This window comes from Taeniopygia guttata, chromosome 19, assembly GCF_048771995.1.
Source record: "Taeniopygia guttata chromosome 19, bTaeGut7.mat, whole genome shotgun sequence".
Taxonomy (NCBI): domain Eukaryota; kingdom Metazoa; phylum Chordata; class Aves; order Passeriformes; family Estrildidae; genus Taeniopygia; species Taeniopygia guttata.
Window position 1 is genome coordinate 10,521,245 of NC_133044.1, and position 15,468 is coordinate 10,536,712.

At 63.6% G+C, this 15,468-nt stretch overlaps 3 protein-coding genes across 4 annotated transcripts; 1 reads left to right on the forward strand and 2 right to left on the reverse strand.

Moving 5' to 3' along the window:
- Positions 1 to 3,433: 3,433 nt before the first annotated feature.
- METTL27 (methyltransferase like 27) lies at positions 3,434 to 6,193 on the forward strand. 2 transcript variants are annotated; one of them, XM_072916700.1, is made up of 5 exons: positions 3,434 to 3,778; positions 3,853 to 3,981; positions 4,056 to 4,191; positions 4,284 to 4,376; positions 4,796 to 6,193. In XM_072916700.1, the coding sequence occupies exons 1-5, from the start codon at positions 3,449 to 3,451 to the stop codon at positions 5,032 to 5,034; spliced, it is 927 nt and encodes a 308-aa protein (XP_072772801.1). In that variant the 5' UTR covers positions 3,434 to 3,448; the 3' UTR covers positions 5,035 to 6,193. The 2 variants fall into 2 exon arrangements, with proteins under 2 accessions (XP_072772801.1, XP_072772802.1); XM_072916701.1 differs by lacking the exon at positions 3,853 to 3,981.
- Positions 6,194 to 6,541: 348 nt separating this feature from the next.
- LOC140680296 (claudin-4-like) lies at positions 6,542 to 14,411 on the reverse strand. The gene is made up of 2 exons (XM_072916753.1): positions 14,189 to 14,411; positions 6,542 to 7,373 (listed from the first exon to the last, which is right to left on the reverse strand). Exons 1-2 carry the CDS (start codon positions 14,336 to 14,338, stop codon positions 6,720 to 6,722), a joined length of 804 nt encoding a protein of 267 aa, XP_072772854.1. The 5' UTR covers positions 14,339 to 14,411; the 3' UTR covers positions 6,542 to 6,719.
- On the reverse strand, positions 9,280 to 11,080 carry LOC140680297 (claudin-4-like). The gene has a single exon (XM_072916754.1). It carries the CDS (start codon positions 10,713 to 10,715, stop codon positions 10,086 to 10,088), a length of 630 nt encoding a protein of 209 aa, XP_072772855.1. The 5' UTR covers positions 10,716 to 11,080; the 3' UTR covers positions 9,280 to 10,085.
- Positions 14,412 to 15,468: the final 1,057 nt, after the last annotated feature.

Genomic DNA, 15,468 nt, shown 5'->3' on the forward strand with positions numbered 1-15,468 from the left:
ACTCCCCCACTGCCCTGGGCAGCCTCTGCCAGGGCCTGACCACCCTTTCTGTGAAGAAATCTTTTGTAATATCCAGCCTGAACCTCCCTCCTCCATCTGTCTCCCCACAGAGGCTCTCCAGATCCCACCTGGCTCTCACTCCATGGGGTTTTCCTTCCCTGTTCTGCCCAATTCTGCACCCAGCAGAGCCTTCCACCTCCAGCTTGTGTGGCTCAAGTTCCCCCTGGGATGGTTGTCCATGCTTTCCCAGCTCAGGAAACGCAGCAGAGAGCTCAGGGGACCATGAAGGACCCTTTCCCAGAGCTGGAAATGTCTTGGGATGCCCTGAAGACGTTCCCTGGTGCTGGTAGGCTCCTACACCACCAAGAAACTGCAGTCAGGACAGATGCACAGAGGCGCAGTTCATGAACCTGACAGCCTCCAGTGACAGTTACCATGACTGTCCCCAAAGTCCTCTGAGCCAGAAGGTGCCAAGTCCACGGTTGTTCCCCTCCAAGCATCTGTCTCCTTGCCCCAGGGACATCCACCCTGCAGCTGGACCCAGGGGCTGTGTGGGCCACCCAGGAAGTCTTTGAGGCACACAAGGCCATGGGACTGAGCATTCTACCACTCCAGTCTGATGAAGCAGCTTAGGGACATTCCAACATCATTGGGATGTCCAGGGGACAGCATCAGTCCCACCCCAAGGGCCAAGCATGTGCCAGGGCTGCCCTGCACAGGCCCTGGGCCATGCAAGCCCACCTGCCCTGGGTACCAATGCCACCACACTTCATCTGGGGATCCAGGAAGGCTCACAGGGGGGACTTGCAGGCAGGTTTGGTGACATTGCCCATCCTGGAGATGCCTGGCCCAAACCCAGCACAGAGCTGGGCTTTCCCAGCTCCTGTCCCAGCTCAGTGGCAGGTTTAAAGGCAAGGGACCCACCTAAGCTACCCTTCCACCCCTGCAGCAGCTCCCTGGGGAGGGAGGGCAGGTGAGGACCCAGCAGAGATCTGTAGGCTCAGGGGGCTCAGCCCCTTCCTTGGGGGCACATGTCCCCCCCAGGTTCCTCTGAGGGGTGGTGGGGACACTCCATTGGGACAACTGAGCTGAGCTCCAGGGTCCCACACCCCATCAGGGCACAGCCAAGGACAAGGACAGTGCCCCAAGGAACTGCACCATCGGAGAGGAACATCCTGTGACCCAGTGGCCAGCACCGGGCCACGTGTCAGGACAAAGTCCAGCCTCACACCGGCACCTCCAACCTGCCACTACCTGCTGCCACCTCTGTCCCCTGCCTTCAGCGAGGACAGCCCAGGCCATCAAGGCTGGCAGCAGGTCCTGTGCACCCCCAGCTGGGCCGTGCTGGGTCCCAGCCAGCCCAGAGCCATGGGGGTGGCACGGGGTGCAGATGTTTGCACAGCTGTGCTGTGACAGAGCCAGCCAGCCACGGGGAGCGGGTGGCTGAAAAAGCACCTGCAAATTCAGGGCTGGATCCATGCGGGTCCAAGGCTGCAGGAGGCAAAGCCCAGTGGCCCCTGGGGCCAGCAGAGCAGGGACAGAGGGTGCTGGCAGTGCATCCTGGCACCGGCTGGTGAAGGAAGGGTCTGCTAGTGCTGGGAACCATGATGAGGCTGGGAGAGCCCTTGCTGCAGGCCACAGCACGAGGGACAGGACTGGCCCCACGCTGATGGCAGCGGGGGAACAAAGTGCCCACGAGCAGGAGCTGTCACAGCCCCGCCGGGCCCTCAGTGGTGGCGCGGTCGCTGCTGTCACCGCTGTCCGCTGCCACTCCGCCCAAACTCTGGGAGCGCATCCCGGCGCGTCCCGCGGGCGCAGGGCTCCCTCTCGAGGGTCCCGGCATCACCGACGGGACATCCCGGCCAGCGCCCCGCTCCGCCTGCGACCGGCCAGGTCCCCAGCGAGGGACACGGCGTGTGACGAGGCCACCAACGCGGCCTCGGTCAGCGCACCGCGTTTTCTCCCTGTCATTAATTAGCGGCTGGATCCGTTAGTAATTAGCGGCTGGATGCGCCTGTTCGGCTGCTGGAAACAGCCGGAGGCGATGGGCACAGCTGTGCCTTGTCCCTCGCCCTCGCTGCGACAGCCAAGGTCGGTGAGCGGGGACCCCGCAGGGACCTGCCGGGGACAGCCCCGCGGGAGATAACGAAGCTGACACGAAGCGTCACAAATGTTGGGCACCCGCATCGGGCACCCCAGAGAACTGTGACCTGGAAGTGACATCCCGCCCCATCCTGTGCATCGCGCGGGTTCTCAGGGCTGTTTCTCGCCCTGAGCAAAACCCGAACTTCGCCTCGGTTATACATTCATGGCACACCTAGGCTGTACATTGATGGCACACCTAGGTTATACACTCATGGCACACCTAGGCTGTACATTCATGGCACACCTAGGCTGTACATTGATGGCACACCTAGGGTGTACACTCATGGCACACCTGGGCTGTACACTCATGGCACACCTGGGCTGTACACTCATGGCACACCTGGGTTGTACATTCATGGCACACCTATGTTATACACTCATGGCACACCTGGGTTGTACACTCATGGCACACCTAGGCTGTACATTCATGGCACACCTGGGCTGTACATTCATGGCACACCTAGGTTGTACATTCATGGCACACCTAGGGTGTACACTCATGGCACACCTAGGTTGTACACTCATGGCACACCTAGGCTGTACACTCATGGCACACCTAGGCTGTACATTCATGGCACACCTGGGCTGTACATTCATGGCACACCTAGGTTGTACATTCATGGCACACCTAGGCTATACATTGATGGCACACCTGGGCTGTACATTCATGGCACACCTAGGGTGTACACTCATGGCACACCTAGGTTGTACACTCATGGCACACCTAGGCTGTACACTCATGGCACAGCTGGAGCTGGAAGGAGCCGGTAGTGATCATAAGTCAGCTCCAGCAGCCAGGACGTGCCTCCTCCTTGCCAGCCACGGCCGCTCGTGTCCTCTGTGCCCACGGGGCAGCGCAGGAAGATCCCGAGGCGGGGGCTGGCAGGTCGGGAGAAGCAGGAGCTGCCCGGCGGTGGGTGGCCTCCTCCCGGGGACAGTCCCGGGTTGTCACTGCCGCACGCAGGATGGAGGTGACAGCGCAGCACTGGCGCCAGGAGCCGGGCAGGAGGTGACCTGTCCAGGACGTGTCCCCGCGCTGGGACGTGAGTGACGCCGTTGGAATTGACCCCTACAGCTGAGCGAGCAGCAGAAACAGCGGACACTGCCGGGAGACAGTGCCCCGGGTGCGCTGCCCGTGCGGATTCGGTGTCACGCCCCCGGGGCACTCGAGGTCGCCATCCCCGGGCACCGGACACCCCCCGGGACACTTGGCCCCGCTCAGACACCCGCTCAGCCCCCCGGACCCCCCTCCGCCCGCCGCACTTGGTCGCTCCCAACGCCCCGCGGGCAGCCCCGGCGGCCAATGGAGCGCGGGGGCGTGGCCGGGGGGGCGGGGTCACCGAGGAACCACGCGGTGGGGGCGTGGCCTGGCCGGGCCGAGAGGCCAATGAGGCGCTGCGGGCGCGTCGCGAGCGGGAGGCGGGGCCAATGGGGTTTGGGGGCGTGTCCGGGGCGGAGCCACCGGATCAATGGCGGGGGGGGCGGTGCGGGTCGGTTCGCCCCGCCGGTACCGAGCGCGGCCGCGATGGGGCTGCCGGCCGCGGTCCGGGACCGCGTGGCCGCGGTGCACCGGGGCTCGGCGCTGCCTGAACGCCTGCGGCTCTACGACGGCTGGGCCGCCCGCTACGAGCAGGTACCGGGGACGCAGAGGGAGCGGGAGCGCCGAGAGGCCGCGGGTGTCCCCGCTGACCGCCGTGTTCCCCGCAGGATGTGGCGGCTCTGGAGTACCGGGCACCGCATCTGGCCGCCGCCTCGCTCGCCTTCGCCTTCCCCGCGCCGCGTGCGGGGGCGCGGCTGCTGGACGTGGCGTGCGGCACCGGGCTCGTAGCGCGGGAGGTACCGGCGGCACGGGCGGGACGGGGCGGGGGTGGCGGGACGGGGCGGGGGTGACGCTGCCTCTGTCCCCGCAGCTCCACCGGCGCGGGTTCCGCTGCCTGCACGGCGTGGACGGCAGCGCGGGGATGCTGGAGCGGGCACGGAGCACCGGGCTCTACCAGGAGCTGCGGCTCTGCGTGCTGGGCACGGAGCCGCTGCCCGCGCCCGCAGGTAACGGCAGCGGGCGGACCCCCGTCGGTGACACCCACGTGTCCCGCAGCACCGGGCGGGGGCAGCCCCGGTGACGCCCTGTGTCCTCGCAGAGCACTACGACGCCGTGACGGTGGTGGGGGCGCTGGGCGAGGGGCAGGTGCCGAGCTCGGTGCTGCCGGAGCTGCTGCGCGTCACCAAGCCCGGTAAGGGCCGGGCCGGTTCCCCTCCCCGCCGGGACCCCGGGGGTGGTGAGACGGGACACCGAGCCCCGGTGGATGCGGGTGCCCCGCTGAACGCTGGACCCGTGGCACAGCTGGGACAGCGCTGCTGCCAGGGACAGGCGGTGCACGGTGTCCCTGACCCTGTCCCCTGCCAGCTCTGGGCAGCGGGACAAGGTAGGAGGTGGCAGTAACGGTGCTGGTGTGTGCCCGCCTGTGCTCATCCCGCCCATCCCCTGCCCCCTGTCCTGCCCATCTCTGCCCGCTGGCCTCCTGCCCTGTGCCCGTCGCCTGCCCGCTAACTCCTGGCAGCTCTCGGTGCCTCCCCGCGTCCCCACCCCTGCCGGGGGATGCTGTCCCCAGAGAGGGACACCAGTCAGTGTTACCCGCCTCCCGGCCCGCAGGCGGCTTCCTGTGCCTGACGACGAGGAGCAACCCCTCGAACCTGCGGTACAAGGCAGAGCTGGAGGCGGCGCTGGGGCAGCTGGAGCGGAGCGGAGCCTGGCAGAAGCTGCTGGCCCAGGAAGTGGAGTACTGGGAGAGGGCCACCACCGAGGAGGAGAGCACCCAGGGCACGGGCTACATCTCCGGGGTGGTCTACATCTACCAGAAGTGCCCTGTGCCCCATCTCGAGGAGGGCTGAGAGCTAGCATGGCTCTGGAGGGGGGGGTGAGCACTTGACCCTTTATAAAACTGAACCCAGTGACCCCCTCCTGCAGCAGGCCAGCTGCTGGGGGTGACAATATTTTGGAGGAATTTTCCCTTTCCCTTCCTCGGTTCCTTCTCACTGAGGTGTGGGCTTGGGGCCCTTGTCTGCTCCTCAGCACGGGAAGGGTCTCTTGGATTCACCAGGGTCTCCTGGGCACCACCTTTAGCTCTGGTGCTTAGGTATTTACCCCAACACCTCAGCGTTCACCATGGCATCTCACAGACCCACACGGCTGTTCTGGTATGTCCTGTCTGGGATGTCTTCTCCCCACCTCGCCCATCTCAGCACTCATGGTCAAAATCTAAATCCTTCATCTCCTACCCCCAGAGTTTTACCTGGGGACTGCTGGAGGTGAGTCCCCACTGCTGTGTCCTGTGGCCTCCCATCCTCATCCTCCCTAGGGACTGACCCGACTCTGAGGTGCAGGAGCCTCCACACCCAGAGTCAAAGCAGCAATGCCAAGGTGGCTCCCAGCTGGAGAGACTTTCCAAGTGCCACATCTGCCTTTCATCCCACAACAGCTGCTTGAACCTCTCGTTTTCCCACAGCTTTGTAATTAATGGTCTGGGAGGGGAAATGAGTTTGGAAGGGATTTTGGGAGCTGGCAGGTGCTCCCCACCCAGGAGCTACCCAGCACTGCCTGCCCAGCCTGTTCCCCCAGCCCCTTGCTGGGCTGCCTTCACAATTCCTCCTCCGCTGCTCCCTTGGGAAGTTTTTTACCCAAATCTCTTGCTGGAATATTTTGATTTTTTTCATTTTTCCCTTCCTTCAGACCTGTTTCTGCTCATCCTGTTCCCATGTTCCTGGAGAACAGGTTGCATCCTTCTCCTCAGGAGCTGTTCCTCAGTATGAGGCAATGGCTGTGTCTGTCCCTGTTCCTCACCCAAGGCATCCTGCATCTTCCATACTCACCCTCACCAGGGCTCTTGTCACCCTTCTGCTTTGTCTCCCATGTTTTGGGGTCCCTGTGCCCATCAGTAGGTGTCCTGCTGCTCCCTCCCCCTTTGTCAACAACACTGTCCCCTGGGCAGCTGGGAGTTGTGGCTGTCCCCAGCCCCACACTTGCCTGTTCAATAAACCCCTGTCTCTGCTATCTGTCTGCTGTGTGTTGTTCCCAGAGCAATGGGAATATGCACCCGCCAGGATGGGTGGCCAGGGGGGAGGGGGGGGTTCAGCCTTTCTCTGGGGTCTCCTCCCAGTCCATGGGGGCTCAGAGCACCTGGTGTCCCCCCACGCCTCTCTCAGCTCTCAGTGTCCTCTCCCTGCCTCAGTTTCCCACTGCAGGGAATGCCAGGAGCACCCTGGCTGACTACTGCTGATCCCCATGGGAAGATGGAGATGTTCCAGGTGCTGGAACACAGCAGCTGGCAGGGCACGGCACCCCCAGGACGCGTCCCCACCTCCCCGCACCGCGCTGTTCAAAATGAGCCCAGGCAGCCTCGGTGGCACCAGGATGTTTATAGTCCCTGCCCTGGGGAAGGGCACATGTGGGGACCGTGCTGGGGGTCAGCCAGTGTGGGGATGGGCAGGAGGAGGCAGTGCAGGGGCAGAGTGTGGCACGGGGATGCAGAACAGGGACGGTGGTGCTCTGCCTTGGGCTGGCACCTGGGCACAGGGACTCACACATAGTCCTTCATGGCATAGCCCATTGGGCCGCAGGATTTCACTGCCCTGTACTTCTTGGGGTAGGGGTCCTGCTGGGACTGGGATCCTGAGCAGCACAGGACACCCCCACCGAAGAGCTGCAGGGCACTGGAGGCCCAGCCGATGTAGAGGGCAGCCCCCAGCTCTCTCTTGAGGGCCTCGGGCACCATGGGGTTGTAGAAGTTGCTGACGATGCTGTTGGCAGACCAGGAGACGGGGATGAGCAGCATGATGCTGGCCATGATGAAGATGACACCTGCCACCGCAGAGATCCTGCTCTTGGTGTCGTTGTCATCCACGCAGCGGGTACAGTCAGCTCCCGAGAGCGCGATGAAGAATGCCAGGAAGGCCACGAAGATGGAGGTGACGACCAGGGCACGAGCAGCTTGCAGGTCAGAGGTGAGCTCCAGCAGGGAGTCGTAGGCCTTGCACTGCATCTGCCCCGTGCTCTCGTAGACGCAGTTCATCCACAGCCCTTCCCAGAACACCTGGGCCACCACGATGTTGGAGCCGATGAAGGCCGTCACCTTCCACATGGGCAGGGCACAGGCGAGGATGGAGCCCAGCCAGCCCAGCGTGGCCATTATCAGTCCTCCCATCTGCATCGTCATCATCGCCATGGACAGCTCCTGCGGGGACAGGCACGGGTGTCACAGGCACAGCCCTCAGCCAGGGACAGCATGGGCTTCATCTGGTGTGTCCTGCTCCCCACAAGGATGGGAATGGCTGTAGGACAGCAGGGGGACATGAGCGACACAGGGACTTGAAAGACATGGGGACATGAGTGGCATGAGGCGGTGCTGCAGGACAGGATAGGGACACGTGTGGCACTGAGGACTCAGGCCCCAAGCAGGCCAAGGTGCAGGAGCCCCCGTGTGTCACACTAACCCCTACATTGTCCCCACAGCATAGCGCAGCCTCTGCCATCATCCCCTCCCAGGGCATGGCAAGTGTTAGGGAAGGGATGACTTTTGGGGAGCAGGATGGGGGGCTTGCTGTTCCCATCCCCCAGCGCTCCAGAGTGCAGACTCCCCACCCCACGCTCACCCCATGTCCTCCCCGATGGCCATCCCCAGTGCCCACCCCATGTCCCACTCCACCACGGGTGCTCAGCCTCCCTGGCCATAAGCCTCATGCCAGGGGCACAGGCAGGGAAGGCAGCCCCCCACACCGCTCAGCACTGCCTGCTCCTGGTTTGGCTTTTCCCTCACAGCCATCCTACAGTGCCCTTTGGACCCGGGATCTCCTCTCCAGGAGAAAATGGAAATTGATCCCAGGTCTGGGGCTCAGCACCTTCTGCGATACCATCCCGGAGAAGCCCCAGGAGCAGCCCCAAGAGGGCAAAGCCTGGTGAGGGGCTGTGGGGTGGCATCCCTGGGACAGGGATGGTTGGTACAGGGACACAAGCTGGGCACACTGGCATGTGGTCACGTGTGACTGCTATGGCCTTGGCTCAGCCCACATTCAGCTCAGCCCCTCACGGAGCAGAGTTCACCCATGGCTGCCTATGCCGTGCTTGGCAGCTGGGACCAGCCAGGGTTTTATGGCCCAGTGGGTATCGGTTGTGCCTGGCACACCCTGCAGCTCTTGCCAGAGGTTTCACCATCATTTCCCCTGTCTCGGTTTTGATTTCTCCGGCCTGTCCTCTCCTGTTTTATCCCCGCTCCTTACCCAGCATCTTTTATCCCTCAGGAGCCTGATGGACACTCAGCACTGGGACTTTGCATCCCCCGGGCCATGAAAGACTCTTTGGGCCAAAATCACAGCCCCTCCCCCGTGCTCCAGGCAGGCAGGAGGCGGGATGGTGGGAGCCATCCCAGGCGCTCTTCCCCAGCCAGCGGGACCTGGCCACACAAGACACCCAAAACAGGGTCTACGACCGCCTGTGTGGGGACAAATGGTGTCACCGTGGATCCTCAGGGATGGTCGACAGAGCACTGTGCTCACATTTCCACCTGGCCACCGGCACCACAGGGTTACAGGAATATTTTCCACCATTCCCGCGGCCAGTGAAGGGACTGAGGAGCCGGGAGCCCTCCAGCCCTCAGACCCAGATGAGACACCGAGAGCTAGGCAGAATCACCCCTCGTGCCCCCAAAGCCCGAGGTGGGAAGGGAGGATGCTGCCAAGCCAGAGGAGCGCTGGCCGTGCCGGGAGCGATGTAGGCAAAACACGCGGCGGCCGCGGGGCGCTCCCAGCGGGGCCGGGGGTGGCACCGGGGCCAGCGCGCCCCGACCCGCCCCGCACGGCGCCGCCACCTTCTCCCTGCTCGGGTGGGATGATCGCGGCGGGACAGGCGTGGGACAGCCCTGACACCCCGTCTTTGTGCCCTGGCAGCAGCCGCTGTCACCCCCGGGGCGGCCCGGGAGGGGAGCGGCCAAGGACGCCGGGGCTGGAGCGGGAGGCAGGGGTCTCAAGGGGCTCTGAAAAACCGGTTTGGGCGATGTCTCAGGAGGACGGGGGCACAGGAGCAGCGGGCCGTCCCACCACCGAGGCGGCTGCTGGAGAGGGGAAAGAAGACGAGGCACAGCGGGGTCCGAGCAGCTGCCGTTTAATGCGGGAAGGCCGGACACGGGGAGGGACGGCAGCACGGCCAGGGGGACCGTGGGACCGCGCTCCCGGCCCCGGGCACCCCGCTCCGGGGCGACGGATGGGGTCGGCTCCGGGAGTCGCCCCGCACCACGCGGGGCACAGTCCGGTTCCGGTCCCGCCTCCCCGACCGGTTTTCCCAGCCCGGCCGCTGCCTTCCCACTCCCAGGATAATGATGCCCCCGCCCTGGGGAGCTGCCGCGAGAAATCGCACTCTCTACGGCCGCTCCGAGCCCCGAAAGTAGGTCAAAGTCAAAATTTAGAGAACAGGCAGGTGACAGCCCCTGTCACCCCTCAAGACCCTGCCGGCGTTTGCAGCTTTTGCAGAACCGCTACGTCCCTGTGACCATGTGGGACAGGTTCGCTGTCCCTACCAGCACCAACACCGCCACCCACCCCGAGGGGACAGACACGTCCCGGGGAGCTTCACGCGGGGAAAGAGCGCCCTGTGCCACCCGTGGGACGGGCTCTTGGGAGCTGTGTCACCACACGGCACACCCCGATACCGGAGCCGGGAAATGCTCGAGGAGGAGATCAGATGGTGCCTCGGAGAAGATGCCTCAGCTGGATGCTGCGGGGGGAGCAGAACCCCCACCGCGGACATCCAGGACAGGATCTCCTTGTCCCCTGTCCAAGCGAGATTAAAGAACCGGCTTCCAGAACAAAGGCAGCTCTGTCTGCCTTCCCTCGCACCGCCCCGGCGCCCGGCCGGTCCCAGCCCAGCCGGGGAGGTTGGGTGTCCCGGGAGGCTCCTACACGTAGTTGCTGGGCGGCAGCGAGCGAGCAGCCGTGAACTTGGCGGAGTAGGGCTTCTCTCCGCGGGGCGGGCAGGTGCAGCACAGGATCCCCCCCCCCAGCAGCAGCAGCGCCGAGGCCGCCCAGCCCACGTAGAGGGACGAGCCCAGGTCCCGCTTCTGCGAGTCAGAGACCAGCGGGTTGTAGAAGTCCTGGATGATGCTGTTGGCTGACCAAGAGATGGGGATGAGGACGAGGATACCGGCGACGATGAAGATGATGCCGGAGAGGATCATGACCTTGGCTTTGGCGGTGTCATCCTCCACGCAATTGGTGCACTTGCCGCCGGTGACGGCCAGCAGGGTGCCCAGGATGGCCAGCACGATGGCCACCACCACCATGGCGCGGGCGGCTTGCAGGTCCTGCGGCAGGGCCAGCAGCGAGTCGTACACCTTGCACTGCATCTGCCCCGTGCTCTGCACCACGCAGCTCATCCACAGCCCTTCCCAGATGATCTGCGCCACCACGATGTTGTTCCCGACGAAGGCCGTCTCCCGCCACATGGGCAGCGCGCAGCAGAGGATGGAGGCCAACCAGCCGATGACGGAGAGGGCGATGCCCAGCACCTGCATCCCCATGGAGGCCATCGCTCGCTGCCTGCTTCCCTGCCCGCCTCCCGCCGCGCAGTGCCGGCTGCCGGGCCCATGGCAGGCATTATATGCCTTTGCCGAGGGAGGAGCGCCGCCGCAGCCGCCGGCCCGCCGCCGGCACCGGATGGAGGGGTAGAACCTGTTTCCCGGGATTCTTCCACTTGTATTTCTCCCTGCAGCGATGACACTTAATATCCCGGTTGCTCCCACGGAGGAGGACGCAGGGGACTGGGATCAGGCCACCCAGGTGTAGGAGCGCATGCCATTGCTGTGGGCAGGCAGGACGTGCCCAGGGCAGCACTGGGGCTCAGCCTGGGATGCCAAAGGGGAAGAGCTGGTGTCCAGGCACCGGGATATCTCTGCCATCCCTGCCACAACCCTCTGCTCCATCACTTGGATGGGATCCCTTCACGCTTTCATGCCTCAGTTTCCCTCCAGCTCATAGTGACTGCTCCAATCCAGCCTCTTGACCCCTCATGGCCCCATGCTGGGGGAGGTGCACATTGTCCCCTCCGGCTGCTGGGCTCCGTGCCCAGCAGGACACAAGCGGCTCTTGTTTGCTCCTTGGCGTCCATACCAGCACTTCCAGCCCTCCATTAGGCCTCGGGCAGGAGGTGCCACCACCCAGACCAGCAAACCGGTTGGAGCAGCTGCCGGTTCCCCACAAAGGAGAGACAGCACTGCCTGGGGCAACAGGGGGTCAGACCCCAAAGCCAGCTCATCTGTGCTCCAGTGCCAAGCCAGGGCTCACACAGCCACCCTCAGCCCCAGCTCTGCCCGTGTCCCACTGCCTGCATGGTGGGGTTAGGTGGGTTGGGGTTGTGAGGGGCAGATGTGGCCTCGAGCTGCCCCAGAGCCATACCCACTGATCCCACTGATCATACCCAGAGCCACACCCACTGATCCCAGTGCTGATGCCAATACCGATGCCAGCACTGATGCCATCCTGATGCTGACCTGTCCTCTTTTAATCCATGACTCCAACACAGGCTCCCTCCCTGCTCCCTCCAAGCCCCTGCACAGGCACAGCACAACACCAGACAGACATTGCACTGTTTCATCACCCTAGCTTAATCCTGGGCCCCTGGAAAAGATAAGATAATCTTAGTTTTCCTGAGCACTGGGGTTACCATCATGATCCAACCATTTGTGCTTATTGCTTGGTGCGAGGGACACTGCTCATGTCAGGATGTCCCTGGGCATCATGTCCCAGTGTGGTGGGACAAGCCTGGTGGCCCATGCACCACGGTGCCAGGGGGATGCCTGGGGACATGGCTCACAGCAGACCCCAGCCTAAGGAGATGGTCATGGTCCTGCCTGCCTGACTTGTGCCAGTGGAGCTGCCCAGGCTCCGTCCCTCTGTCCTGCTGGAATGCTCGCATTGCTCACATACCAGTGTGTCCAGCCTGCAGCCAGAACCTTGTGGTCAAGGGCTCCCTTTAATCTACAGAGCTCCGGAGCATCCCCGCCGGGGCCAGACTCTGCCTGAGGCTTTCACCTCCCGGCCGGCTGCTGCAACCGCCGCCTTATTTGGGGTTGGAGAGAGGCACACGCCCAAGTGTGTGTGTGGCTCACAGCAGCCGTGTCCCCGCAGGCACGTGGGGACATGTCTGTGGGCTGGGGACAAATGGCAAGGTGGGGACAGGGATTGCCCCGCGCACAGAGCATCAAAGCTTGAGCCACTCGTTCTCCCCCTCGGAGGCAGAGCAGGCGCCAGCAGAGCCTCTGACAGCCAATTATTGTAATTAATGCTGGAACGTGACATATCTTCCACCTGGCAGCTGCCACACAGGGGCAGCCCCCGTGCCCTTCCCCACATTCCCAGGTGACACACCCACCCGGACAGCACTGCCAGCCCCGTGTCCCCAACACTGCCGGACAGCAGGACCGTCAGACACCACCTTGGCCTGGAGGAGCAGCAGCCAACCCCAGAGCCCTTGGAGCCTGGGGATGGTGGTGCAGCACAGGGGGACCACCAAGCACCTCAGAACGTGCCATCCAGGACAACCACTCCGCAGACACCAGCCCCACATGGACACCAGCCCCACAGCCCTGTCCCAATGCTCATCCCCAGTGCATCCTGTAGGACCCCAGTCCCAGGTTTTCCCCAGTGTCAGCTGCAAGGAGCCATGGCACGGGCACATGTCCTGGTGGGACCACAGCCCAGTTGCTCAGCAGGAAGCTCCTCTACCCCAAAACAGGCTGCTCAACACATTCAGAGCCTTCACCACGCAGCACTTGCCCCAGCACCCAGTCAGGCGTGGATGCCTTGCCCCAATGCAGTGGGATTTGAAGGACATGCAGGAGCCAGGGCTCCCATCCCTGTTACGCTGCACTAAGATGGTGTGTGAAGGCAGAGCTCCCGTTCTGGCACATCCATCAGGAAACATCTTCTGACACTTTCCCTGGGTTCACCAACATGGGGACACACTGCAGCCCCTCAGCTGGGCAGTGAGGCCATTCCCAGGCACGAAGGTGACATTAAACACAGTGTCACCACAATGCCAGGTGCTGCTGGGTGAACAGCAGAGGCTGTGTTACCCTGGCCTTGCTCAGGGTGGAGGAAACTCTGCAGGGAGAGGGCTTGGGGCATGAATCTCCTGCCTAAAAGGGCTTGGGGACATCCCCACCCACGACATGGGTGTCAGTCCCACCTCCCATACCCCACACCACTGAGGAGGGAAGAGCCCCTCATCCCCCAGGACCCACATATGGACCCACCAACCTGGCTACCTCAAGGTCCCAAAGAGGCAGGTGAGACTTGCCAGCAAACGATGATCTGCCGGGATTTCTGGCTTCACATCTGCTGAGCAAGGCACGGCCAACAACCCTCCCACTCAGCCTCTGAGCAGTGGGGCAGCTTCTCCCCGCTGGAGGCCGAGGATTAGTTACCGACAGCCCAGAGACTGAATGTTCCCAAATAACATCCTTGCCCAACTTAAATCCCTCCAACCGACTCAAATATGCACAGTCAGGTTGTTTATCGCTATGGGAAAGCAAAGTCTTATCAGGAGGGGAACCGTGCGTCGGGACCTGTGGGGTCCCTGCAGGTCCCCAGCAGGGAGAGAAGGGACCTTCGGCCTGAAGTCACTCTGAAACTCAAAACTCCGTCCGGTTTCTATGCAACAAGTGGCTCCCAACAGGGAAAACACCCCTAAGCGCTGCCAAGGTGTTGGCGAAGGTGTGGGGGAGATGGTGGATCAGGAAGGGGGTCATGGGAGGTGCGACGGGAGCCTCCCCAGGGGTGATGCTCGGAGGAAGCGGGATGCCACGGCAAAGCCCTGGGGAAGACGATGGGATCTGTCGGGGTGGGGAAGCCCCAGGCACGGTTCTGTATCCCGCAGCGAACCACCAGCCCCCTGACACATGCCGCCGGTCCGTGGCCCCCGCCGCCCCCAGCCCCGTGTGCCGCCGCCGCCTCCCGGCCCGCCGGCACACAGAGCTGCCATTGATGCTCGGAGCCGCCTCACCTGCTCCCGCCGCGCCGAACGGGCTCCAACAATGGGCTGCCTGTGTGCCCTGGCCGGGGCAGAGCCAGCAGCCCCGCGCCTGAAATATAAGCAGCCGAGGCGGCATTTACCGCCCCGGCCCCGCTCCCCCGGGGGAAAAAGCGCCGGCATCCGACCGCAGCGGCGGGGAACAGCCCAGCCCCGCCGCACGCCTGAGTGGGACGCGGCCCCGCGGGCCCGGGGCGGTTTCTGCCGTCACCTCCCGCGCACCCCCGGGCTGCTGCCGGCTGCACGGATGGGGATGCTGCAGTGGGTGTCCCCCCTGTCAGCGCAGGTGTCCTTCCTTTGGAGCCACCAAACGCGCGATGCTCCCGTCACCTTCGGGTCTGACATTTGTTTGGGGTCTCTGCATCACAGTGCAGCAAACCTGTCCCCGTGTCACCACAGAGTTCCCGCAGCCACCACGCTTTGTCCCCATCCCGAGGGACTCGGATGCTCCTCATCCCTCCCTGGCTGTGCGGGTTGCAGAGGGACTGCAGCGGGGAGGGAGATGCAGCAGCTGGGATGGGGGTGCTCTCAGAATCCCCCAGGGACGCTGGCCCTGCTCAGCTCCTCAGTAAACACTGGTGAGCTGGTTTGCTCACCACAAGAATGTGTCCTGCCGGGGGTGGCCGGCACCCCGAAACCCCGGTGATTTGCCCCTTCCTCCGTCGTGAGTCAGGCGGCGGCAGCTGCCCCAGGCCGGCAGGACACCGGACACAGCCTGTATTTTGGGCAATTTGGGATGACAAAGTGGGGACGCCACATGTGGGGCTCTGATTGCAGGGTCGGGGGCTGTGATGTTTCACTGCTGTCCCACCCCAGCTCTACCCCAGTAGCTCCTATCCCATATACCTGCCTCGAGTATCCCGCTCTTCTCCTGTCCCACAGCCCTTCCTGGAACATCCTCCTTGTCCCATATCCCTATCCAGAGGTATCCCTCTCTCCTACCTCCCACTCCTGTGGGGGTTATCTCCCCTGCCTCATGCCCTGCTATTGAGTATTCCCACTGCTCGACAGACCTGGGATATAGCCCTGCCCCTATTCCTGCCCCACAGCCCTGTCTGGGGTGCCAACCTCCTTTCCCAGAGCCCTGTCTGGGGTATGACCCTGCCCCAAAGCCCTGGCTGGGGCATCCCCACACCCTACAGCCATGCCTGGGGTCCCCTCCTGGTCCAGAGCCCTGCCAGGGCTGCCCACATCCCTGCAGCCTCATGTGCACCGGGGGAGGTGTGTGTGCCTGTACCACCACCTGCTCACCT